The sequence below is a fragment of the Telopea speciosissima genome, chromosome 11, assembly GCF_018873765.1.
Source record: "Telopea speciosissima isolate NSW1024214 ecotype Mountain lineage chromosome 11, Tspe_v1, whole genome shotgun sequence".
Classification (NCBI taxonomy): Eukaryota; Viridiplantae; Streptophyta; class Magnoliopsida; order Proteales; family Proteaceae; genus Telopea; species Telopea speciosissima.
Genome location: NC_057926.1, coordinates 56,786,250 through 56,812,536, shown reverse-complemented (window position 1 = coordinate 56,812,536; position 26,287 = coordinate 56,786,250). Strand labels below are relative to the sequence as shown.

Sequence of the window (26,287 nt, the reverse complement as noted above, 5' to 3'; positions counted from 1 at the left end):
CAAAAAAAGGGTGTACCCAGTGCACAAGGCTCCCACCACTGCGGAGTCTGGGGAGGGTCATAATGTACGCAGCTATACCCCCGCTTCGCAGAGAGGCTGTCTCCCGACCCGAGCCCGCAACCACTAGGTTGCAATGCACTGAGGTCCGCCCTCTAGTACTCAATTATAAGGCTGCGTACATTATGGATAAACCACACAGACACATAAATCATGGATAAACCATTAGTCTTCAATTATAACATTCTTAATTAAAGGCCCGGGAAAATTCTCTACTTTCAAAAATAAGCAACACTGAAGGAGGAAAATTGAGTATTAGTAGCATTTCATACTTGAGATAACCACAGAGCATGTGCTTTGGCCATAGGTTGACTCTCCCATGCATCGGAATTATGACATTTGGCGAAAGCTCCAAAAAGTTGTAGGTTGTTTGGAAATACTCCTGGATGCACAATTGCATTTGATTATCATTATATTGATGGAAGCGTACATATTCATACAAAGAAAGACTTGCAAAAGACATAATCAGAATTTAGTATGCAGATCAAACAAGTAGATTATTATAACCCATAATCCTCAGAAGATCGCTTACAGTATGCTGTACTTTAACTTAGAAAATTTATATTCCTTGTTTCTTAATGAACTAAATACATACTAATTATCTTTACCAAAAATAAAATGCATACTAATTATCCAACTTTAGTAAATGAAATATTCCACTAAATTGAGTCAATATAAGGCCAGAAAAACAGTGCTCCAACCAGCTGTCAACTCATGAAAAAGAGCTGAACCTGTGACAAGGTTCACAGTTGGCAGAGATGAAATTGAAAACTAATTTGGAGAAAAATAAAAATTCTGAGCAGAGTGCAGAATTTATGAGATGAGCAATGCATTCTCCATACTCTGGCCTCATCAGACAGTCAGACACCATATCATATTTGCACAAAATGACAATTCTGCATGGCCAAAACTAGTTTTAGTGACACTACATACAGATGACATCAGCAATGGCATCAGTAGATCGAGTAGTAGTCAAAGGTCACATGCTAACTTAGCAGCTGACACCTACCTGTCTCCAACTACAAAAGGCTATATGCTTGCCAACTACCCGTCTCGAACAAGAAGTAGTGGCCTACTAACGAAAGACTACCAACAAGCACAAGTCACATGGCACCTACAAGCTTCCCTCCTTTGCCTATTAAAAGGAGGACTCCTCCCTTCTTGAACTCAAGCTTAGAGAGAAAGAGAACCAAAGAAAGCTTAGAAATCTCAAGAGATCAAACATTCAAGAATCAAGAGAGACTTGAGAGAATCCATAATTCTTCTCACCCTTGTACCAAATGTCTCCAAAGTGTCTTGTAACTTTCCTTTTCCAAAAGTGTTCTTTCGAATCACAAAGTTTGTAGCCAAAGGAGTTATTCCAAAGTATGATAAAGGTAATATTTAATTCAAAGTTAAATTTCCTTCAAAGTTTTGATTCTTCATTATTTATCTCGTATCTTGCTTCCTTTCCTTTACTTTACAAAACAGTCCAGAACACCATCTTGGCTCTGGCTTTGCCGACTAAGTGGATTTCAATTTTTGAGTTACATTTTCCTTGCTTCACAAACCAGAACACCATCATGGCACTAACGTCATCAGATGGATTTGAATTCTGGAATTTCATTTCACTTCTTTACTTTACAAACCATACCACCGCCATGGCGCTGACTATGCCAGGTGGATTTGAATACTAGGACCAAGCTAACATCTAACTCCTAACAAATGTTATTTTGTTTACAGATTCCATTTCTCTCTATATTTTCTACTTGCTTTCTCTTCTTTGTTCTCTAGTGTATCTCACCTTGGGTACTACATGGTATCAATTATTTATCTCTAAATCATGCTACTCAGTGACCTATGCTTATACTCATTAATATCAAGTTATATTGTGCATATATTTGAGAAGTGTTAAATGATACATACTGGTATTTCATAGAATATTACAAATTTACAATAAATAGGAATAAATTCACATACCTTCATGTTACCACCAGCAGTGAAGTCTAGGACAGCACTTCCTTGACTGAAACAAACCCCCAGTGTACATGATATTAGCAGATCAATTTCCACAGAAATAACATGTTAGAAAAGACAAAACTAGCTAATCCATGCAAATAAGAGAATATCTGACAAGTAGAAATTCAGCACAGAATTCAACATTGTAAATTTTGAAGGTCAAGAACATTGATGCCAGGACACAGTTTTCTTTCTACAAAAATTTGCGGATAATATTATTCTCTGCTCTGAAATTGTTCGTGGATTTGACCGCAAATCTCATTCCCCCGTGGCCCTCCTGAAAATCGATCTCCACAAAGCCTTTGACTCGATCCGTTGGGACTTCATTTGTGATGTTCTCTCCCTCATGGGTTTCCCCCCTGTCTTTATCCGTTGGATCTATGCCTGCATCTCTTCCCCCTCCTTCTCTGTGCTAGTCAATGGCACCCCCGCAGGTTTCTTCCACTCCAAGGTTGGCATTCTCCAAGGCTGCCCTCTCTCTCCTTTCCTCTTCTCCCTTGCCTTGGAAGTCCTTTCTAGAAGCCACTAAGCTAAGACGGACCTCCATCTCATATCTTCCCTCCCCAAATGTAAGCACATCAATCTCTCTCATCTGGCCTTTGCAGACGACCTAATGATCTTCACCTCTTTGAATCTCTCTCCGGCCTTCGTGTCAACCTTCTCAAGTCCAAAATCTTCCTCTCTGGTATCCCGGATCCAGCCAAAGAGACTCTTCGTCAGCTTACTGGCTTCACTATTGGCTCCCTTCCTGTCACCTACCTAGGCCTTCCCCTGATCACTGCTAGGCTCTCTAGCCACCACTGCACTCCTATGCTCGATAAAATTCGCAAGCGCCTCCAGCTCTGGAAAGGCAAGCTCCTCTGCTATGCTAGAAGACTCGAATGTATTCGCTCGGTCCTCCAAGCCTCTTACATCTACTGGACCGGTATATTCAACATCCCTAATTCCACCATTAGGGCCATTGAACGCATATTTTGTGCCTTCCTTTGGAAAGGAAAAGACACCACCAGATTTCTCCACCCGACCAGCTGGAAGTCCATTTGTCTCCCTAAATCGGAGGGTGGTCTAGGCCTCTGCCGCATTTGTGACTCTAACACGGCGGGCATTCTCAAACTTCTGTGGAAAATCTCTTCCCATCACGACTCTATCTGGGTCACCTGGGTCCAATCCTATCTCGTTAAGTCTGACTCCATTTGGACAGTCAAAACCCCGACTGATTCCTCTTGGATCTAGCGTAAGATCCTCTCCCTCTGCCCCCTTGCTCTCCAGGGCATCTCTTTCTCCATTGTGGATGGCACCTCCACTTCCCTCTGGCTTGACCCTTGGCATCCTCTTGGGATCCTCTACAACTTGCTTGGTCCAAGAGCAATATATTCCTTTAGCCTCCCTAAGGATGCAAAGGTCTCCGCCCTCATTTCCACTAGCTACTGGTCTCCTCCTCCTACCCTTAATCCAACCATCATCACTCAGATCTGGGCAACTCTCCCCCCCATCCAATCCAACACTCCCCATCATGCGGACCGGGTTACCTGGCTTCCCTCCTCCAAAGGTATCTTCACCTCTTCTTCTGCTTGGAACCTCTCTAGGGACCCTAGCCCTCCTGTTCCCTGCCACAACCTAGTCTGGTTTACGGGCCACATTCCCCGCCACAGCCTCACTGTTTGGAGAACCCTCAGACATTGCCTGCCTACACAAGCATTCCTCATCCACCGCACCATCCCAGCCTCCCCCTCTTGTAACCTTTGCTGGATTGGCCGAGAAGACACCTCACACCTCTTCTTTGACTGCCCCTTCACCTCCACCCTCTGGAACAAGGCCTTGTCTTCTATCTGGCCGCGGACTAGAAGGGCCAGGAGTTTTGACCGTGAATGGCTTTGGTTGCTCAAGAATTTTCTTGGGAACTCTATATGTGACACTATTGGGACGCTTGTCTTTAGCGCTGCAGTTCACTATATCTGGTTGAAAAGAAATATTAGGAGATGGACTTCCAAATCTAGATCCTTTGATATGATTTGGAAAGCCATCTCTTCCAATGTATCTTCCAAGCTTAGCTGTATCCGGCAGCGACATTGCAAGGACAACTTCAGAAACAGGCACATTTTGATTTTTTGGGGCCTTGATATTGCCCTTTTGCGGCCTCCCTCCTCTGCGTAGGCTGGCTGGCCGCCTCCCCCCCCCCCCTCCCTTCCCCTGCTTCTTTTCTATTTTTTTCTTGTACATTGGTTCCCCTTTCCTTTCCCCCTCTTGGGGTTCGGTAATATATTCATTTACCAAAAAAAAAAAATTCAGTCTCAAAATCAAGCAATGAAGTCATTCAGATTTCAGATACACAGTTTTTAGTACAGTTATTTTCAAATAAATTTTCCCAATTTAATATATATGTGTGTGTGAAAATTGTAGAGAACGGGCCTCGGCTGCTCCATTGCGACCTAGCGGTCGTGAGTTTGAGTCAGGAAACAGCCTCTCCACAAAGCAGGGGAAAGGCTGCATACATTATGACCCTCCCCAGACCACAGAGTGACAGGAGCCTCATGCATTGGGTACACCCTTTTTTTATTAAAACGGTTGATCATACCATGATAAGTAGGTAAAGAATAAAGATAAGTATATTTTAATAAGAGTTTCTTTTATTGACACCCCTCAAGGTGTCAAATAATTTGTAACCTTACCTTTTTTGCCCTTTTAGTATAACACAATTTTTTTCCACTGAGGGCAATAGTGTCATTTCACATGTGTACTCGAAAAATGGGTATGACAATGACACATTTTGATAATGACATAATTATATGTCACTTTCAACTTTTTTTTAAAAACCCTTTTATACCACTATATTAAGGACCTTTGGGAATATGGCAAGGGGCAATTAAAAGAAGGTGTCAAGTTCTAAATACACTTATAGTTTCTAGAGGTGTCAGTCAGGCACTCCCTGTATTTAGCATATTTTATGAACTAAAAACATGGTAACCCCCAACTAGATAAGTTTGTAATCAAAACACTTTCTAAAATGGACCATATCAATCTGTAACAGCTGCCTAGCTATAAAAGTTGAAATTTTATTTTCTTAGTTGTTCCTCAATGAATTTGGCATCAAATTACCAACCAATATATTTTTTCAATAATTTATGAGTTCCATATTGAATTACAAAGTTCATCTGAAAAAAAAAGGAAGGAAATATGAGAACAGAAGAATGTGAAATTAACAAAATAAAATCTAAATACATACCTCTGTACTTATGCTTTTGGCAATTCCATTAATTAGGAACGTTAATTCATGTATTTTCCTCAGGAGAAACTTACCCTACGCAATGATCCCCAACAATCAGTGAGTGAGTACTAATATGAAGCAGAGCCATGTGACCATCTGTATGTCCCTGAATTACAAACAGAATATTATGTCAGATTTCTGAGTGAAGAAATATCATGTATGATGCAAATTAATATGGAGTAGGACACAAGTGAGAGAATTATAGGAAATTGCAAACCGCAATGAACAAAAGAAAACAGGCCAAAATTGTATTCACTTAGAAGCTGACTCAATAGTCAACCTGGGCGATGTAGAGCCAGACAAGCAAAGGATTCAGTTGTTCCAGGCTTATGCTTCTGTGGTTCCCTTTAGTTAAGACGTGGGGCTATTTATGGTTTTATGTAAATTTATAATTCTTATTAATTTTTATTATTATTATTATTTTTTTGACTATTTTTTGGATAAGTAACTATTTACTGATAAGAAGGAAAATAGAGTACAGAACAGAATACAACAAGTAGGAATAGTAGAATATACATAGGCACCCAACGTTATGCAGGCATCAACCCGATACACCCATAGCCCCTCATACATCACAGCGGAATAATCTCTCCCAAGCTTAGTCTAGGCCTCACCACCCCTTGTTTAGCCAAACCATCCATATTTCGTCAGTGATTCTTGGATTCTTTTGTTAGTGCCCTAGAAAAAGCTTATGACAGAGTCTCTAGAAAGTTAATCTGGCAAGTACTAGAGAAGAGATGTGTTTTAAGTATGTGGACAAAATTAATGACATGTATGATGGTGCGGTGACAAGTGTAAGAACTGTGGGAGGTCAAGGTAGTGAATTCCCAATTACAATTGGGTTACATCAAGAATCAGCTTTAAGTGCTTATTTGTTTGCGCTCATCATGGATGATTTAACCAAAGACATTCAAGATGAGGTTCCTTGGTGTATGTTTTTTGCTGATGAAATTATTTTAGTGGATGAAAGAAAAGTAGAGAAAAGTAGGGATTAATGCCAAGTTGGAGTAATGGAGATCAACCTTGGAATCAAAAGGTTTTAAGATAAGTAGAACGAAGATGGAGTATATGATGTGTAAATTTGGTTACACTAGGACGGATAATAAAGTGGTGAAAATTGATGAGAGGGAGCTTTCACAAAGTGATTATTTTAGGTATCTAGGCTCAATCATAAATAAAGGTGATATAGTGGATGATGTTTCACAGAATTAATATAGGATGGATGAAGTGGAGAGGTGCGTCTGGAGTGTTCTGTGACAGGCGTATTCCTTTAAAAACTAAAGGAAATTTTTATAGGACAGTCATACGACCAGCTATGATGTATGGTGCGGAATGTTGGGCAGCTAAGAAGCATCATATAGATAAACTTAGTGTTGCGGAGGTGAGGATGTTGAGATGGATGAGTAGCAAAACTAGGAAGGATAAAGTAAGAACTGATCATATTAGAGCTGATTTGGGAGTAGCTCCGATACACGATAAGCTACAAGGTCATTTGAGGTGGCATGGCCATGTTGAATTGAGGCCTTTGGATGCCCTTGTACGGAGGAGTGATTTGATTCAAATTGAAGGAACTAAAAGAGCTAGTGGCAGACCTAAAATGAACTTAGGAGAAGTGGAGAGGAAAGACATGCCTAGTGTTAACAGCCTTAGAATTGAGTGCTTGAATGACCTAGATCGATCACTCAGCCCCTTATTTATAATAATATCAAGTAACAATCAAAGTATAAATCCCCCCAATCCTATTCCTATTAGGAATTCCTACTACAATTAGGAATCTCAAATAGATATTGGATAGAAGGGGAAAAAACAAAAAAAAAGAAAAGATTAAAGCATAAAATAACTAAAACATAAAACTAAAATAATAAGGACTAAATTACCCCCCTATCGGGTAAAGTAGTCAATCTTAACACTCCCCCTCAAGTTGGAGCAAAGATGTCGATCATGCCCAACTTGACTAGATTGGGATGAAACAATTTCCCAGACAATCCCTTGGTGAAGATATCAGCAAGTTGATCAGTAGATGTCACAAAGAGAATGCAAATCAGCCCATCTTCTAACTTCTCTTTGATGAAATGCCTATCCACCTCAACATGCTTGGTACGATCATGCTGTACTGGGTTGTGTGCTATGTTGATTGCAGCCTTGTTGTCGCAATACAACATCATAGGAAGACGAATAGGAACACCAAGATCTTGTAGCAAACCTTTAAGCCAGAGTAACTCACAAATACTTTGTGCCATAGCTCGAAACTCAGCTTCGGCACTAGAACAAGCAACTACATTTTGCTTCTTGCTACGCCACGTGACAAGATTTCCACCTACAAAGGAGCAATACCCAGAAATAGACTTGCGATCTGCAGAACCAGCCCAATCAGCATCAGTGTATGCTTCTATCCGTAAATGACCATACATAGACAGAAGAATTCCTTTTCCAGTAGCTGACTTCAAATAGTGCAAGATACGAAGAACAGCCTCCATATGAGAAGAGTAGGGATCATGTATAAACTGGCTCACAGTACTCACGGCAACAGCAATGTCAGGACGAGTGTGTAAGAGATAAATCAGCTTCCCTACAAGTCCTTGGTACCGGCCTTTATCAATAGGCTTACTCTCTTTCTCCTTAAGTCGAACAGTAGGGTCCATAGGAGTATCCGAAGGATGGCAGCCTAGCAACCCGGTTTCAGCCAATAAGTCTAGGGCATACTTCCTCTGGGAGAGAAAAATGCCTTTAGAAGATCTGGCCACTTCAATCCCAAGAAAGTATCGTAGTTTCCCTAGATCTTTAATCTCAAATTCTTGTCCAAGGAAGGTCTTCAACCGTCTGATCTCATCACCATCATTGCCAGTAACCACTATAGCATCAACATAGGCTCTAAGAACAGTGAGTTTTTCACCAGCCCTCTTTATAAAGAGTGTGTGATCAGCATTACTCTGCTTATAGCCCACAAAAATCATGGCCTTGTGGAACAGGCCAAACCATGCTCGAGGTGACTACTTCAGCCCATAAAGTGCACGCTTCAGTGTACACACTTTTCCTTGGTTTCTGTCATAAGAAAACCCTGGTGGAATGTCCATATACACCTCCTCATCCAGTGTTCCATTTAGGAAGGCATTTTTAACATCTAGCTGCTGCAAATTCCATCCAAGGTTGACTGCACAAGATAATAACACACGAACAGTATTTAACTTTGCAACAGGTGCAAAAGTTTCCTGGTAATCAATGCCGTATGTCTGAGTGAACCCCTTGGCCACGAGTCGTGCCTTATACCTATCCACAATGCCATCCACCTTCTGTTTCACCACAAACACCCATTTACATCCAACGATTTTCTTCCCAGGTGGAAGAACCATAAGTTCCCATGTGTTATTTTTCTTCAAGGTTTCCATTTCTTCCATCATAGCTGCCTTCCACTTTCCATCTGATAGAGCTTCCTACCAATTGTTAGGAATACGAACAAAAGAAAGAGAGGAAACAAAAGCACGAAAGGATGGGGAAAAGGAATCATAAGAGACAACATGAGATATGGGATGCTGAGTGTAAGTTCTGACACCTTTGCGAAGAGCAATAGGCAATTCAGGAGAAGGAACATTACCAGGTGGAGAGGCAGGTTCTGGATCCGGGTTCGGCAATTGGATGGGTACTGGAGCAACAGTTGATTGAACTTGCTTATGTTTCCTTGCATAGGTCTTCACAGTACTGTCATCAATCCTCCTCTGAAATTCACTAATAGTCCTCTGGATAGGAGTCTGGACAGGGGTAGATTGCTCCCCCTGAATAGAAATAGTCTCCCCCTATATAGGAACCTCTCCCCCTGACTCAGGGGGAGTACTAGGGGCAGGCCGAACTGGTTCAGACTCGTGGTAAACAGACTGAAGTGGAGGTGGAGAGTCAATAGTCAGCACATCATCACTAACACTCTCCCCTTGAAGAGGTGGGGACATATAATATGGAACACTTTCATGAAAGATAACATCAATGCTGACAAAAGTCCTACGGGATGGCGGGTAATAACATTTGTACCCCTTCTGTGTAGCAGAGTAACCCAAGAAAATGCAGCGGAGACTACGTGGGTCAAGTTTACCAGGGGACCTGGTATCCCTGGCATAATAAATGCAGCCAAACACCCTAGGTAGGACTATAAAGGAAGAAGAGCCAAGTAATAGCTCAATAGGGGCTTTGGAAAGAAGAACCCGACTGGGCAGCCTATTAATTAAATAGGCTACAGTAAGGACAGCATCCCCCCAATAAAGGGAAGGGACATTGCGAGCAAACATAAGAGCCCTAGCTACCTCCAAGAGGTGGCAGTTTTTTCTCTCGGCCACACCATTTTGGGCTGGAGTGTCGACACAGCTGGTCTGATGGAGGATTCCATGGGCAGCAAGGTATTTTTGGAACTGACCTTCCATATACTCTTTCCCATTGCCACTCCTCAAAATTTGAAGAGTGGCATTAAATTGGGTCTTAACCATCTGATGAAAGTGCTGAAAACATGAAAAAACTTCATTTTTTGTGTGCATAAGGTAGACCCAAGTGAACCTAGAATAGCAGTCAATAAAAGTGACATACCACCGATGTCCAGATAGGGAAGCTTTCCTACTAGGACCCCACACATCAGTATGAATAACATGAAATAAGGAAGAGGATCTCTTATTAGAAATAGGGTAAGTAGAACGTGTCTGTTTAGCCAAGACACAAGGCTCACAAAAAAAGTCTTCCTTATTACAGTCTTTAACTAATGCTGGAAATAAATTTGATAAAGTACCTAAAGGGGGATGGCCTAGCCTAGAGTGCCATTTATGTAATTCAGAAGAGAAAGATGCCAAAGGTAAAGCCTAGGTAGGTGTAGGATTGCCATCAAGCAGGTACAATCTGCCATGCACTTTACCCGATCCAATCGTCTTCCCCGAATCCAGTTCCTGAAAAACACAGTGAGTGGGAAAAAAAGTCACTTTACAATTCAGGGATTTAGTGATACTGCTAATGGAAAGAAGGTTAGTTGTAAATTTGGGAATATGCAACACAGATGACAGGGTAAGGGAAGGAGAACAACCAATGGATCCTTTCCCTGAGATGGAGGAGAGGGACCCATCAGCAACTTTGACTTTATCCTTACCAGAAGCAGGAGAATATGTATTAAAAAGGCTGGAAGAACCTGTCATGTGATCAGTAGTACCGGAGTCTATGATCCATGGAGTGGAAACTACTGATGCACAATGACCAGCAAAGGAAATACCTGTACGGGCAAAGAAAGAACCTGAATTGGCAGCAGACGTAGTAGAGGCAGCGGATGTGTTCAACATATGACGTAGAGCCTGGAGTTCTTCCTGGGAGAAACCGATGTCAGTAGTGGGAGTTGGAGCTACACTTTCAGTGTGATTGGCTTTGTTTTTAGACTTAGCACGACCACGTTTGCCCTCAAAATCAGCTGGCTTCCCATGTAATTTCCAACACTGAGCCTTAGTGTGATAAGGTTTGTGACAATGCTCACACTTAACAAGCTCTTTGGTAGTAGTAGTAGCAGCAACACTATCAGAAGAAGTAACAAGAGTGGAGCCAACAGTCTGTAAGGCTGATCTCTCAACTTTGGGAGTAATCATCATGGCAGCCCTTCGTGTCTCTTCACAGTGAACATAAGACAAAGTTTCCTCTAAAGTGGGGAAAGGAACTCGACCAAGGACTTGCACCCGAATAGGGTCATAGTCATCATTGAGGCCAGCCAGGAAATCATAGACTCGAAACTGATCAACATAAGAATGATAAGCAGTAATGTCAGCAGTAGTAGTAGGTTGAAACCGAGCATAATGATCCAATTGCTGCCATAAACACTTGAGGGCAGCATAGTATTTAGTGACAGACATCTCCTTCTGAGTAGTATTTTGGAGTGTCTTCCTGATTTCATAAACTTGAGCACCACTTCCTGATCGACCATAAGTTCCCTTGACAGCAGTCCATATCTGAGTAGCAGTGTCAAGGAAGAGATATTGACTAGAAAGATCAGTGGTCATAGAGTTCAAAACAAATGACATCACCATAGCATCATTGGCAGCCCATTTAGTACGGGCAGCACCATCTTCAGTAGGCTGTTTGGTGGTGCCAGTAAGATGGCCAGTAAGTCCCCTACCAGATATGGTTAAGGATAATGATCTGGCCCAAATTAAATAGTTCGTACCATCAAGTTTAATGGCAACAGCATAGGGAAGAAAGTCATTCCTAGTATGACCATCTCTAGAAGTAGTAGTAGTCATCTCTGAGTCACCCATAATTCAGCCAAGCAGAAAAATTCAGATCTTCAAAAAAACCTGAATCGAGTGTGATTGATGGGTTTTAAAATTGCAAAATTTTCAACCGTCAGAATGGGCTGAAACTTGGGTCGAGTTTCCCTCTAATAGTAGGGAAGATATCCTCCAAAAATTAGCTCCTTCTGATGAGCCAATAAAAAGCCCTAAATTTGTCAAAATTTAGGAAGAAAACCTGATTGCAGAGAAGTCGCAGAGTTGAATCAGAATTGATTTTGATCCAGATCTGCAGTCTTCAAACAGGGAATGGTGTAGACCAATAAGAGCAGGAACCAATCTCCACAAAAGCAGAAATCAAACTTCAGTTGAAAAGACAGCTCGATCTCAAGGATGGAAAAAATCCTGCCGGCAGATTTAGGTCACACCACTGTTCTTCAATCTTCAATGAGGTGACATTGAGGGCAGCAGCTAAATTTGCATTAGATCACTTCATAGTTGCTGCCCTGATGGAGAGAAAGAAGCCGAGAGTGGTGGAGAAAAAAGAAAAAAGAAAAAAAACAGAAACCGAGAGGGGGAAGAACCAGAAACCCAAAAAAACTGAGAAAGGAGATAAGGGGAAGAACCAGAAAACTGAGAAAGGCTGCTCTTAGATCAGAAGTGGCTCTGATACCATGTTAACAGCCTTAGAATTGAGTGCTTGCATGACCTAGATCGATCACTCAGCCCCTTATTTATAATAATATCAAGTTACAATCAAAGTATAAATCCCCCCAATCCTATTCCTATTAGAAATTCCTACTACAATTAGGAATCCCAAATAGATATCCGATAGAAGGGGAAAAAACAGAAAAAAAGAAAAGATTAAAGCATAAAATAACTAAAACATAAAACTAAAATAATAAGGACTAAGTTACCCCTATCGGGTTTTACCCCTATCGGGTAAAGTAGTCAATCTCAACACATAGCTTAGGCCGTGTATCAAGTATGACCTCGAATAGAGCTGACTGGAGGGCAAGGATCCATGTAGCTGACCCCATTTAGTTGGGATAAGGCTGAGTTGTTGTTTTTTAGTGACTATTTTAATTTTTTTTTAAATCTAATTTTACTAGTTACAATATAATTAAATTTAGTATTTAAAATAACACAAAGTTCACTATTTAATATCTGCTTTTAAGTCAAATTAGGAGTTAGTTTCACTCAAGAGTTAAGTTATAGTCTAATCAAGTCCCCATGGTGTCATACAATTTACAAAAAGGATATAAATATATAAGTGTGTTTCTATAGATGTGGCTTTTATAACGTTCATCGCATATTTCTGGATTACAGAATAAAAACTTAAGTGTCTTATATAGCTTGGAGTTCCAACTATAAATCCATCGGCAGTTTTCCTCCTTCCTTCTCTTCTTCTATTTTCCTATCTTTTCCTTCTTCTCGTTCTTTTACAAAGTTACTGTTTATGGGTATGGGTACCAAGAACAGTCCCACAACAGATCAGATTTCTTTAACCTTCATATTTTCTTTTATTTCTTAAACCCTATCTTCATTCTCTGTAGATCCTGCATCTTATTTAAAACCCTAGTTAATTTTCTGCTACTCTGTCTTCTTCATTGATTCATAATCTATCTATGCAAGTATCTATTCATCTCTTCACCCTCCCGTATAAGGCCTCTCCCCTACCATAACATTTTTAGTCCAGCCCCACAAATTTGAAACCCTAACCTGTCCTACTCCTACATCAATCATATAGCTAGTTGCCACGAAGCATCAGACCCATTGGACACCATTCCGAAACTTCTTGTCCCATTTGCTATTACCTCAACTCAACAAATCGCAATCTGATATGCTTCTGTCAGATCCATTAACCTGTTCCACAATTCCACTCTAAACTCAACTCAACTAAGCCTTACTCCAAGTAAATGTGTCAGCTACACATATCCTGTTTCACCATCCAACTCTATTCACGCTGTGCTTGTTGTCAACCCTAATCCATGCATTTCTTTCCTTGCCACTTCTCCCAAAGTCATTTTAGGTCTGTCTCTTACTCTTTTAGCTCCTCTAGTTAGAATTAATTATATCACAATTCCAGGCTGCCGGCTGTCAACCTGAAGCACCAATCCCCCTCCTTTATCCAGGCTTGGGACCGACAGCATAAAACACTGGCAGAGTTATCGGAGCTACTTTAGATTGCATCTAATGTATTAATTATTTATTTTATCTTTTTTAAGTTTACCACTCATCCATCTCAACATCTTCATCTCAGCTGCAATAACTTTATTTATATGGTATTTCTTAACCGCCCAACATTCAGCTCCATAAATCATTGCAATCTTAAAGCTGTCCAATAAAATTTACCTTTGAGGCCTCAATCACACAAAATTCCAAAAGCACTTGTCCACTTCATAAACCCAATTCTGATTCTATATATAACCACTCTATCTAGGTCTATAATTTCCATTAAATCATAAGCTTCATGTCCTTCCTCGCCACTTCAACCCAAGTCAGTTTTCTGCCTTTCCCGCATCTTTTGCACCATAATTTTTCTCAATTGGTTAGTTATTGGTCTTTTATGCGACTGAACCATCTCAGCCAAAGTCTATCGTCACCTAGCCCTAGGTTCCAACAACAAATTATTATATTGATATTATACAAAACTGCCTAAAAAGGAAGAAATTTTACCAGAATTCATAGCAAGGTTTTGCAGAGGAACTATAAATTTTAATATGAAACAACAAATTCAAATCAAACTGCATTCAGGCCACTTCTCTGAATTCTTTCAAAATAGTTGTATAATTCCTAAAGAGGGGGCAAATATTTCTATACATACACTGCAGCATTTTTTTTTTGTCATAATAAATTCTGTACTCCTGCAACAAGGTAAATGAGACCATCTTCAAAGGATTGTATTATACACATGACGTCAGATTGGATAGTGGACCAAGATATGAATGTAGCAACTGGTTCTGCAGAGAAACCCACTAGATGATCAAAAGGCAAAGCAATAGCATCAAAAGATCCCAAGAGACCTCTCAATTCCAGACAGGTGCCCTGCTTCTTTTTCCTTTAACATATAACATCTACTTGCCAAGACAGAGAGAGAGAGAGAGATCATATCTGCATCATCGAATATGAAACATATAGGATGATAGATGAATATATTAAGATGGAAATTATGGTACCGGAGCGAAAATTGTTTTTAATCTTTCACCACCGATGCAAATCTCTTCACCTCCTGATATTGAGGTATAACCAAGAGACCAATCACCTGCGACACAAAATGCATATTGTAAATTCACATATAACAGTTGCACTGGCTAGTACTGGTTCTTTCTATGAAGAATGCATGAGATTTATCAATTTTACAATGCAACTGAGGCAAGGCCCCAGGAGTACGGTGGCATCCGAGAGTTGAGATGCCTATTGGTTCATACAAACCCTCACCATTAGGTGCGCAGCAAGGCAGGGCCCTGGTTTGACTGTCCCCATTGCCATACCTAATGTTGATCCTATGACAACTGAAATCCCACATTTGTGTCTCCATCCTGTGCAGACTTTTCTAAAGCAATGTCATGAAACCTGGTCCATTCATTGACCTATAAATGATGTCAGATCAAGGGGTCACTGGTTTGACCAACCTGGCCCAGCTGAGTGAGTCAAAAATAAGCTCAAAGCTCATAATGCTCTGGTGTATATCACAAAACATCATTATATGACACAACTAAACTGGTAGCTAGGTAGTCGGAGATGTGGTTAGGGGAAACTATAAGATTTAAGTATTTAACTCTCAGTAATATGATGCTTATCTAACTTCTGTTATAATTTATAAAAGAAAGGGAGGGAGTTTCCTGCCCGGTGTGCAGGCAGGCGAGAGCCGATGAAAGCCCCTTATCGATTCAATCAATAGGGGGCAGAGAAGTCATTTCATGGGGGGAGAGAGAGAGAGATGACACCCCCGGGGCAGGAACCATTATCCCTAAAAGAAATCATAAAATAAGCTTGTTTAGGACCCAGTCAGTTTGGCGGTCCAAACATCCAGGTCACCTGTTTAACTATTTAGGTCGGATGGTCTGTTGACTTAAGTCAATGGATTGAATAGAAGTGGCTTGTGAGGACTGGGTGAAAGTTTGCCTGGCTGGGCCATGCATGCCCAGGCCAGGTCTTAGCATGGTTCTAAATCTCGATCGAAACTGCAATCAAGATATCTCGGTTTCGCTGAGACCCGAGACAAAATCATGGGTCGAAATGGTATCGTCTCAGGTTTTGATGGGTTTCGAGTTTTCGACCTTTGTTACCAAAAACATGTTTAAACTCCGTTTTAAACGCGTTCCCCTTTTTTACCATTTCAAACACGTTTTGCTATATGTTTCCCAAACATACGGGAAAAAAAAAAGGCAAACGGCAAACATTCCCGTTTTAAACATGTTTACAACACTTCCCCCTTTTTTTGGCGTTTTTTAAGACCTTGGACTTAACTGACCATATCTCTCTCTCCCGAACTCTGATCGGCCTGATTCTTTCACCGACGTAAAGTTGACTCGAAGGGCTACACTTTTCATGATATCACCTTCAACTCAAGGTCAATGCACGGATACCGAAATTAGAAGCATGTATTTCAAATAAAAATTCCTCAATTTATATGAGAAGTGTCTTTTTTTGGTTCCCTTTTTTTTAAATATAAACGTTTAAAACTCGTACCATTCGTTTTCAATTTTTTACCGTTCTATTTTTTTTTTTACCATTTTATTTGACCGCCCGTTTGCAATTTTTTACCGTTTAAAACCTGTACTGTAAGACTCCGTTGTTTGGTTGTTACCGTTTTTGCTAACTATGGTTTCGACAGGGTTTGACAAGGTTTCAACCAAAACCTGGTTGAACCACATATATAAGAGGCCAAATATCAAACGAAACTTGTTTGTTTCGACAGTGTGTTTCGAGATTTTTCTGGTTTCAACAAAGGGGAGGAGTTTATTGCCAAAAACTTTGATTTTTGTCAAAACTACTTCATTAATCACCTCTTTCTTGCATTCTCATACGCATTCAGACCTTCTAGACAGTGGATTTTCTGATTGACGCCAGAAGGTAATGCATTTTTTCCCCAAATCCATTTTTTGAAAGAATATACTAATAAACATGGTAGATTTGTTTAAATTTTGTACATGTTAGATAGAATGGCCCATCTTCAACTTCACGGAGTCGGATTATTTTCTACGTTGTTGAATTATTTATTGAAATTTCTGTTTTAAAAAATGTTTCCTCCACAACAAATTTTTGAAAGGAGTAATACATGATGGATGGACCTAAAATTAAATATATGTTAGACACTGTTGGCCGATCTATGGCTTGAAGGAGTCGGAATTCTTTTACAAAATTAATTGATGAAATTCAAAAAAAAAATCATGGATACATAAGTGGTGCATTCCAAGGAGTAGCTACGATTTATTCAATCATACACATCTCATGGAAAGGACCTGCCAAGAAACTCTATTCTAATGTACGTTTTGATTGTTTCAATAGCTTATTTACATTTCCAGTAGCTAAATTATATGTAGACTCAATGCTTATAATAGGGTAGTGTACAGTAGCATTCAGCGTAACCTAGTAAACTTGGGTCGAAACCACAATTACCATTTTGGGTGGTTTTTTTGTGAAACTAATTCATGGAATAGGTGTAAAATGTTAAAAATAGGCAGCACAAAAAACAACAGGTCAAAAAAACACTTTTTGGGCCTCGAAACCATGAATTTGACAGAAAAAAATACCAAGTTTCAGTCGAAACCTGTGAAATCTTGGTTTCGGCCAGGGTCAAAACTGGCCTCAAAACCGAGATTTTGAACCTTGGGTCTAAGAACACTGCCTAAAAAGGGTAGGGAAAGCATCACATGGTAGGTTTGTAGATCAAGGCAATTTAGTGTCACATTAACATTTTTTTATGATGGTGCGGTGACCAAGTGTAAAAAAATGTGGGGGACCAAGGTAGTGAATTCGTAATTACAATTGGGTTATATCAAGGATCAGCTTTAAGCCTTTATTTGTTTGTGTTTATCATGGATGATTTAACTAGAGACATTCAAGATGAGGTTCCTTCGTGAATGCTTTTTGCTGATGATATTGTTTTGGTGGATGAGACAAAAGTAGGGATTAACGCCAAGTTGGAATTATGGAGATCAACCTTGGAATCAAAAGGTTTTAAGATAAGTAGAACGAAGACAGAGTATAAAGTGTGTAACTTTAGTTACACTAGGACGGATAATGAGGTGATGAAAATTGACGAGGGAGATTCCACAAAGTGATTATTTTAGGTATCTTGGCTCAATCATAAATAAAGAAGGCGATATAGAGGATGATGTTTCACAGAGAATTAAAATAGGATGGATGAAATGGAGAGGTATTTCCAGAGTAATGTGTGATCGGCAAATTCCTTCAAAACTTAGAAGGAAATTTTTATAGGACAGTCATACGATCGGCTATGATGTATGGTGTGGAATGTTTGGCAGGTTTCTTCCTTTAAAACTTAAAAGGAAAATTTTATAGGATAGTCATACGACCGGCTATGATGTATGGGGTAGAATGTTGGGCAATTAAGAAGCACCATAGAAATAAACTCAATGTAGCGGAGATGAGGATGTTGAGATGGATGTGGCAAAACTAGGAAGGATAAAGTAAGAAATGATCATATTAGAGCAGATTTAGGAGTAGCTCTGATACATGATAAGCTACAAGAAAGTCATTTGAGGTGGCATGGCCATGTTCAACAGAGGCCTTTGGATGCTCCAGTACAGAGGAGTGATCTGATTCAAATTGAAGAAACTAAAAGAACCAGGGGCAAACCTAAAATGACCTAAGGAAAAGTGGTGAGGAAAGACATGCATAGCTTAGGCCTAATATCAAGTATGACCTCGAATAGAGCTGATTGGAGGGCAAGGATCCATGTAGCCGACCCCATTTAGTTGGGATAAGGCTAAGTAGTTGTTGTTGTTGTATTAACATTCTATTGTTAAATATTTATTGTCATATACCATTGTATTTGTATTAATAGATATACCATTTGTATTAATAGACCTGAGATGTTTTTTCAAACCCTTTTGAGGCGTAAACAGATATGCACAGGGAGGAGGCAAAAACAAATATCAGAAATTGATTTGAAGAAGAAGATTACTCAGGAAGAATCAACTAGGATACTAGAACACTCATAAGTTTAGTTAAATAACAAATTGTCCATGTTTGGATCTGAATAACTTGACATACTTTCAATCAACCACAGTGATATGTAATTGTAGACCATTGTATTCAAATTCATGATTTTTCGATGTATAACAACATTGTCATTATTACTCAGTATTTTGATTTCAGCTCAAAGATCCTGTTAGCACAATAAAAATTTATAGTACCTGAAATACAGCTATTATGTCATAATAAATTCTGGTTGAAAGGTTGTCAAATTAAATTCCTAAAAGACTTGAATTTCAAATGCAAGCCAAAGGGACTGCCTGTGCAGTTCATGAAAGCAAGCATAATTTGATGCCAGAACAGACTGTTATACACAGTATGTAAATGAAAAAGATAGTGATAAACCTTTTCCAATGCGACGCATGGTATTTTCATGTGCCAATAGAGTTGCATCAGGGTTGCATTTTTGGATAATAGAAAGACCTGAAAATAATCCGTCCAGCAGCCAATTATTTTTAGTAAAGAAAATGGGTTTTAATAAATAAATCAGCCTTCCAATTTAAAAATCTAGAATGCCCATCAATTAAACTAGAAGAGTATCAGGTATTGCAGGTTATGATACAAAAACAAAATTCCGTGCCTATTATTAAAGTATAAAGCTACATTTATTAGCAGCAAGTTCCTCTCGTACTACGCTTCCACAGAAACCATGTCCTCATTTACATGCATAGCAATAGGAAGCAACAGATAGCAAGTTTATACAATGGATACTTATCAAAGACTAATTTTTCCACTGAATCAATTGAAATTCTTTTTACTCAAAAATGTCCAAAAGTGATGAGAATATCAGAAGCTTAATAAGTGCATCTGATACAGAAGCAATGTACAAACAAAAATCTTGAATTCATCGCCTAAGTCATGTATTTTATTGCAAATCCTTATTGTAATTTTCATATACATTTAATAGGAAAAATCAAGTAGCTTGCAAGGTTTTGTTTTGGTGATCCAAAAGAATGGGTCTATTTCCGCCACTTTTCATTGAGCCAGTTTTTGGAGGGCAAGACTTTTGCTTTGTGTGCTTTTGCTATTTTGAAAGGTTATTGATTTACCTTTCCAATGAGACTAAGATCTTACAATTTCAAATTGATTTTGGAATGTCATGACCAATATAATGATAGGGTTTCAAGCTGTGACCTGATAAGGTTTATTGGGTTCTTATTAGTGTGTAAAAGTCTAAGAAGCCTAGTCAAAACAAAATTAAAGGGTCCTCATTTGAGTTTCAATAGTCTTTGTGTAGTTTTAACCCCCCCCCCCCACCAAAAAGAATATAAATTTTAGTTTGAAGAAATAGAAGTCATGTTTTCTGAGCTGTTGCTCATATGGAAACCCTAGCAAGGTGCTAGATAATCTCACTCTTACTCTTCTCTGAACTTCTGTTCTGTTTTTTCCCCCTTCCCCTTCCCCTTCCCTAGCAGTTAGTACCATATGATTCATGGCATCCAAGTTCCCAAGCATCAACTAAGGTCAGCATGGACCTAAAATCAAGGTTTTAAGTATCCTACCATATCCTTCACTACTAACCGATACGTATCATATCTTTAAGGTACTGATTCAATACCTAAAAAAAATGTATCGGCTGTATCGGGTCGATACATGACCCGAAATGGTCAATACATGGCCGATACCTATCAATATGCTCGATACATCTCTTATAAACTACAAAACACAATCCATGACTGCAAAACACTTAAAGAGAGCTCTTGTAAGGCATCGTTATCATTTTTTTTTCTTTTTGCAAAATCAACCTGATTGATGATTCCTTGCTTCGACAGGCAAAAGCAACTCTTAATAGTGTTGATTTCATCATCATTTGGGGATTCAATGTCCTACAATCAAGGATCAAAACCAAATTTTGCGAAACATTTATCTATCAAAACTTTGAATTTCTTTCTCAAATATTGATTTTAGTGTCATTTTTTGCAATGGATCACTTTAGTGTAAAACAACCTGAATGATTGCACCAAACTAGGTTTTTTTGGCAATAATATGTGCATCTAAACCCAAAATCTTCCCCAAACAGAAAATGACACCTTTTTTGGTATTAGTAACATGTAAGGAACCTCATCCATTACACATAATCAATTGAATTCATTTGACTTGTCATACTTAGTTCTCCTTTTTATACATGAAATATTTTATATATTACTTATTTATAGTGCTTTATGGCTCAAAACTGTATTTTTCATGTACCCTAAGCATTTCCATACATTTCTTGACCATTTACATATGTATCATTAACGTATCTTGTGTCTCCCCAATATGATATGATACGTCTCTTAAAATCACCCTTCTGATATGATACCCTATACTGATGCTTTAAAGCTTGCCAAAAAATTATAAACAAACAATAGAGTAACTCAAATTTTACTACTAAACAACTCCATGAACTTCTCGTAAAAAAATTCAATGACAATATAACAGTTGACATATCCATACTACACCTTTCTATCAGTTAATTCATGAACTTAAACCTTCTCATCTACCTTGAAACAACCATTATAGTTACAACTGTAAGTATTTCCTCAGACTTGAGTAATACTCTTTACTAAACTTGATGAATTTTTCAGTTACAACATTCCCACAAGGACTTGGCAAAATAAAGTGCAAGTCAAAACCCTAAAACTCAAGTCAACTCATCATCTTTGTTAAGTTTCTTTTAATTTCCCGCCTACCGATAGGGGTGTTGTATCCTACTATCGGTAGGGGCCGTAGGGGTATTATGGGGTTTGTTTCTTTATGTTTTAGTTAAGGGTAGTATGGTCCTATTTTATACTTACATGGGGTAATCTTGTCTTTTTATTATTTTGACCTTATAAATAAAGATGCTGCTCACGGTAGGACCACTAAGCCTAGTGTGAGTTTCTGTTTTTCCTCCTCTCCATCGAGGAGTTCTTCTTCTCTACTTTCTCTTCTCCTCTTCCTTCTATGGATTGTTTGATGATCTAATTCTGCTACAAACCTGATAATATGTACTTCCCCAGTGGATGAAGACTAACCATTCATCTCATCAATCGGAGCTCTTGTGAAGGGGCACATACACAATGGTCCAATGAATGCATGCTATCTGCTGGAAGAGGTAATCATAGCCATCATGTGTGTTGCAAATATCTTCACCTGAATATTAGAGAGACTACATCCTCTTACTATGATTCATACGGAGAACTAATAGTTAAGAGATTCAAAGAAACATATGAGGGGTTTGGAGAAGTACTGATCTTTGATCTCATTAGTGATGAGCTGATTTCATACAAGTACAAACAAAAATAGCAAAATGCCTATTCCACTTATCAATGAATGAGAAAAGTCCACCATGTATGTGAGAAGTGACTAAAAACAGACGCAATTAAATATACTAACCTAAACTTTTCTTAGTTCCTTGAGGAACTTACCATCAACATGATCATGATGGTGATGAGTAACAAAGACCACCAATTTTCTTGGCAAAGCAGCAACAATTTCCATGAGCTGATCACATAAATAGAAATCTCTCAATGCAAGAGAAGAGCACTGAAGAATTAAACTAATGTAATAAATAAAAAATTAATTTATGCCAACAATTTTGGATTCAGGGACAGCCAACTTGCTAAGCAATTAAGGGCTTACCAGTTTCACAAAGTAACTTGGGCAGGGGCCCATAGAACAAGGCAGGGCCAATTCTAACCCAATGAAGGTCATATTATGGGCGCAATACATGGCGGTTTTAAGGTTCAAACCATCCTATTGACATCCCCATCCGAGGATTAAAGTAAAGCCACATCTAATTTTAGGGTTGTCAAAAGCCTAACTTGAAATGATTATTCAATCTTTAAAGTGTTGGAGATCAAATTCAGTTATATTCTTCCCCAAATTAAGGTGATAAATAGTCAGCATTTTTCCTCATGAGATCAAAATTTAGTTATTTTACTCCCAAAATTAAAGTGATAAACGGTCAGCATTTTTCCAGGCGAGATCAAGATTCAGTTATTTTAACCCCCAAAATTAAGGTGATAAAGAGCCAGCACTTTTCCTTGCTTTGATATGTCTAATGACAGACATCAAAGTGTATCAAGCACACAACCTTGATACAGAAAAAACTAAGTTTTCGTTTCATACCTCTGCATGGAATTTTGAGTGACACCCTGGATCCATTATTAGGGCATCTCCATAAGCAGCAAAACTTGAATCTACACTGCTACTACTAACAATATCAGGCTCAACTACAACCAAATTTGTAGTACGGAAAGGCTTTGCTGTTCTACTTTCGATAGGTACAATTGTGATGCCAGGTGGGTACTCCTGAAAAGATGAGCATATATTCATAATTAAAATGGATAATTAACCTATTGCAAGTGCATAAAGAGTTCTGTTATTGCATGGAAAGCACAAAGCACCTTTAAACTTGAGTCTTTGGATATGACTTTGGGGTGCAAAGCCATCATTGTAGGCTTGTATTAGAATATGGTGTTGTGAAATAGATCCAAAGACGAAAGGTTTAAATTCTTAACATTTACTCATTTGATATATAAAAAAAAAAAAAAGTGTCCCAGTGCACGAGGTTCCCGCTACTGCAGGGTCTGGGAGGGGCAAAAGAACACAGCCTTATCCCCTGCTTCGCAGGAGAGGCTGTTTCCAAGTTTTAAACCCGCAACCAAGAGGTTGAAATAGTGCAACTTAACTGTTGCGCCAAGGCTCGCCCACTGCTCATTTGATATATGCCCACAACAATTTCACAAAATGCATTTGCTTCATCCAGCAAACACACTCGGTTAGAAGATAATAAACCTAACCTGGTAGCGCAAGGCCGGTGGAACTTTTAGCATTTTAGATCGAGCCAAATTAGTCAGAAGCCCAACAACTACTAGAGGTCCCACACGATCATTATTTGGCTTTACTTCCAAGAGAAACTCGAGGCAACTTGGAATAGACATCCACATAGATACCCCTGCAGGCACCTTTCCAGCATTAGCTACAGCTTTCAACTTTCTAAAATGAGCAAACAGGCAGCAAAATAAAAAGGTAATTATCACATCCAATAATGGGAAAGCATAACAGAAGTCTTCCCTTGAAAGGAAAAAAAAACACTTCCTAAAACTGAAAATGTGCTCCGCCACGCATTCTGTTAAAAAACTCTAGTTTTGAACTTGAACATGAGCACATTGTTTTGCCAAAAAAAAATGGCGTACCCAGTGCACGAATCTCCTGCCACTGCAGGGTCTGGGGAGGGTCATAATGTATGCAGTCTTACCCCCGCTTCGCGGAGAGGCTGTTTTCCAACTTGAGCAACCACTAGGTCGCAATGGAGCAACCTTACTGTTGCACCGAGGTCCATCCTCGACTGTTTTGCAAAATCCTATAAAAAGAAATACCCAATGGCAATCAGGGTAGGACTACGACAACATATGGAGATTCAAATAGTGTCGAGAAAAAAATTTTCACAGCATATGGACCAAAAAAGACCATAATTTAGAAAATTATTCCCATTGTAAACAATGGGCAAATAGCAAAGAAAATTGTAAATCACAATGTTATACTGCAGATTTTAGAGTTTTAAGTCAAATCTTTTCCTCAAAGTAACTTTTATTGAGCTCATTTTAAGTCATGCCTGGAGTTTGTGTGGTAATAGTATATTAGGTTCTAAGACAGCTACAGATCCAGAGGGGAAACACCAATAGCATCCTAAGATGGAATAAAACCTATTAATCATTCGAAGCTCTTAACCAATACAACTTTACGAAGCCTTATCCCGACAAATGTCCAAGAATTGGTTCCTAAGCTACTCCACTCCAAACTTGAAAACGTTTCATCCTGCTTGGTTTGTTCTCCAGGGATTTTTTTTTCCTCCATGCTAATACCCCTTATCTTTTTGTAGTTTGTGACTTTTTCTACACAAGAATTAGTTACTAGTAGCATTGCTGATATTGCATTCCGAGTAAAAATATTTAATCAAAAGTTAAAATATTATAAACACCGCGTAAAAAAACTACAGAAATACAACGGATTGTGTTCCAAAGTGCAAACCTTGCGCATTTTCAGCTTCAAATGTCAACTTCCCAAGGATGAAGACTGTATTAAGGTGACGCGCCGGGCCAAAATCAGCTTCTTCTACATACTTCCAGAGCGCCCATTGCCCACCAATCGGTCCTTGGAAACCCAATTGTGAATAGATCTACCAAGCAACTCAACAAAACTTATATAAATAAGACGAACCAAAACATACCCACGAGACAGAAGAAGCAAATCAGCTTCTTTCTTGTCCCCATCTCAAGAAACTAAAAGACGAAATGAGGAGGCAGTAGAAACTGAAAGGAATGTGCACAGTTGCGGTACAACTGAACTACGTACAAGAGATAGTGTGGACAGAGAAACTATCAGTGCTCGGCTTTGAGTGGATAGTTAATACCTGGTCGAGAGCCGAATCGACATTGAATTTCAGCAAATTAAGCTTGTCAAAACAAGATTCTGCTCCTTCCACAACGACTTTAGATTGAGAATCTTCTCCATCCAAAGGAGTCAATGAAGCCCAAGGCAAGTCCCAGAGATCGGAATCAACATAGGAGTCGTACTCGTCGTCCCCAAATTTCTGCGGCCGGTTCTGTCTTACAAGGAGAAATTCATCCTCGTTCAGAGGGTTCTTAATAATCACCGCAAGTCTATGAGCAGCCATGGACATAGAACACCAGAACTCACACAAGCCCCGGGCGATGGCTAGTTAGGATTGATTGAACTGGGAAGTAGTTGTATCTTGGTTCTTGTACAGTTGTACACTTGTACCTAATAGCGGCGCATTTATCCAACTGTCCGGGAGGACCAACACACGTCATATTCTCAACTCCCATGTCTAAAAACAATGGCATAGGGAGTTCGGGGTTGACTGGTTGTCAAGCCAAGCGCGACATCTAACGGTTTGAGATCGATTGAGTCAAAAAAAAAAAAAAAAAAAAATTTCTTTACCTCTCAAGGTTATCACCGTTGGAGGTCACATCAGCCAGTTGTCGAGCTCTCAGTTCTATCGATTCTGAATCCAAACTGATAAATCGAATCAAAATCCGTCACTTTTGATTAAAAAATAATCGATTTGATTTTGATTTAATCAAGAAACCTTAGTTGTAAATTGATTAAACCATTAAATTAATAAAATATTATTGAAAAAAAAGAAGATTGTATGGCGCCTGCACCCTTATATAGAAATGGCAAAATGATCACTCTTGTCTCTTGCGAAATGAAAAATCCCCCCTCCTTAATGTATTGTGCATTCTTATTGGCCCCTACACTAGTGCCACGCCGCCTGACTGCAATCCCCCTCCGAAAGTTATTATATTCCTTATCAAGAAATAAGTATAAGACAAGGAAAAAGAGTGAGGGATGATTGCTAGTGAAAGAGGCAGAGTTTTGAGTATTTTGATTGACTTTTTCCATACAAACAAAAAAATGAAATGTTGGAATATTTATGTGCAAGAAACTTGAAAAGCCACAGGGGCTTCTCAAGCTTTTTAAGTTTATGTCAAAAAAATTTTAAGAAGAAAACGCA

The 26,287-nt window shown here is 39.1% G+C and overlaps 1 protein-coding gene across 1 annotated transcript; it reads right to left on the bottom strand.

Moving 5' to 3' along the window:
• Nucleotides 1–229: 229 nt before the first annotated feature.
• On the bottom strand, nucleotides 230–25,514 carry LOC122646705. The gene is made up of 10 exons (XM_043840306.1): nucleotides 25,160–25,514; nucleotides 24,778–24,925; nucleotides 23,547–23,701; nucleotides 22,873–23,055; nucleotides 22,170–22,245; nucleotides 19,126–19,203; nucleotides 14,733–14,818; nucleotides 5,353–5,426; nucleotides 2,017–2,062; nucleotides 230–439 (listed from the first exon to the last, which is right to left on the bottom strand). Exons 1-10 carry the CDS (start codon nucleotides 25,427–25,429, stop codon nucleotides 245–247), a joined length of 1,311 nt encoding a protein of 436 aa, XP_043696241.1. The 5' UTR covers nucleotides 25,430–25,514; the 3' UTR covers nucleotides 230–244.
• Between the last annotated feature and the right edge of the window lie 773 nt (nucleotides 25,515–26,287).

Bases quoted from the DNA above. Each gene is read 5' to 3' on its own strand.
- LOC122646705 (XM_043840306.1), bottom strand. From the start codon at position 25,429: ATGTCCATGGCTGCTCATAGACTTGCGGTGATTATTAAGAACCCTCTG. The intron at 14,819-19,125 runs GTTTATCACTAT...TTTGTGTCGCAG, and splicing joins CATGCGTCGCATTGGAAAAG to GTGATTGGTCTCTTGGTTAT. The intron at 5,427-14,732 runs GTACCATAATTT...TTTGTAATTCAG, and splicing joins TAAAAACAATTTTCGCTCCG to GGACATACAGATGGTCACAT.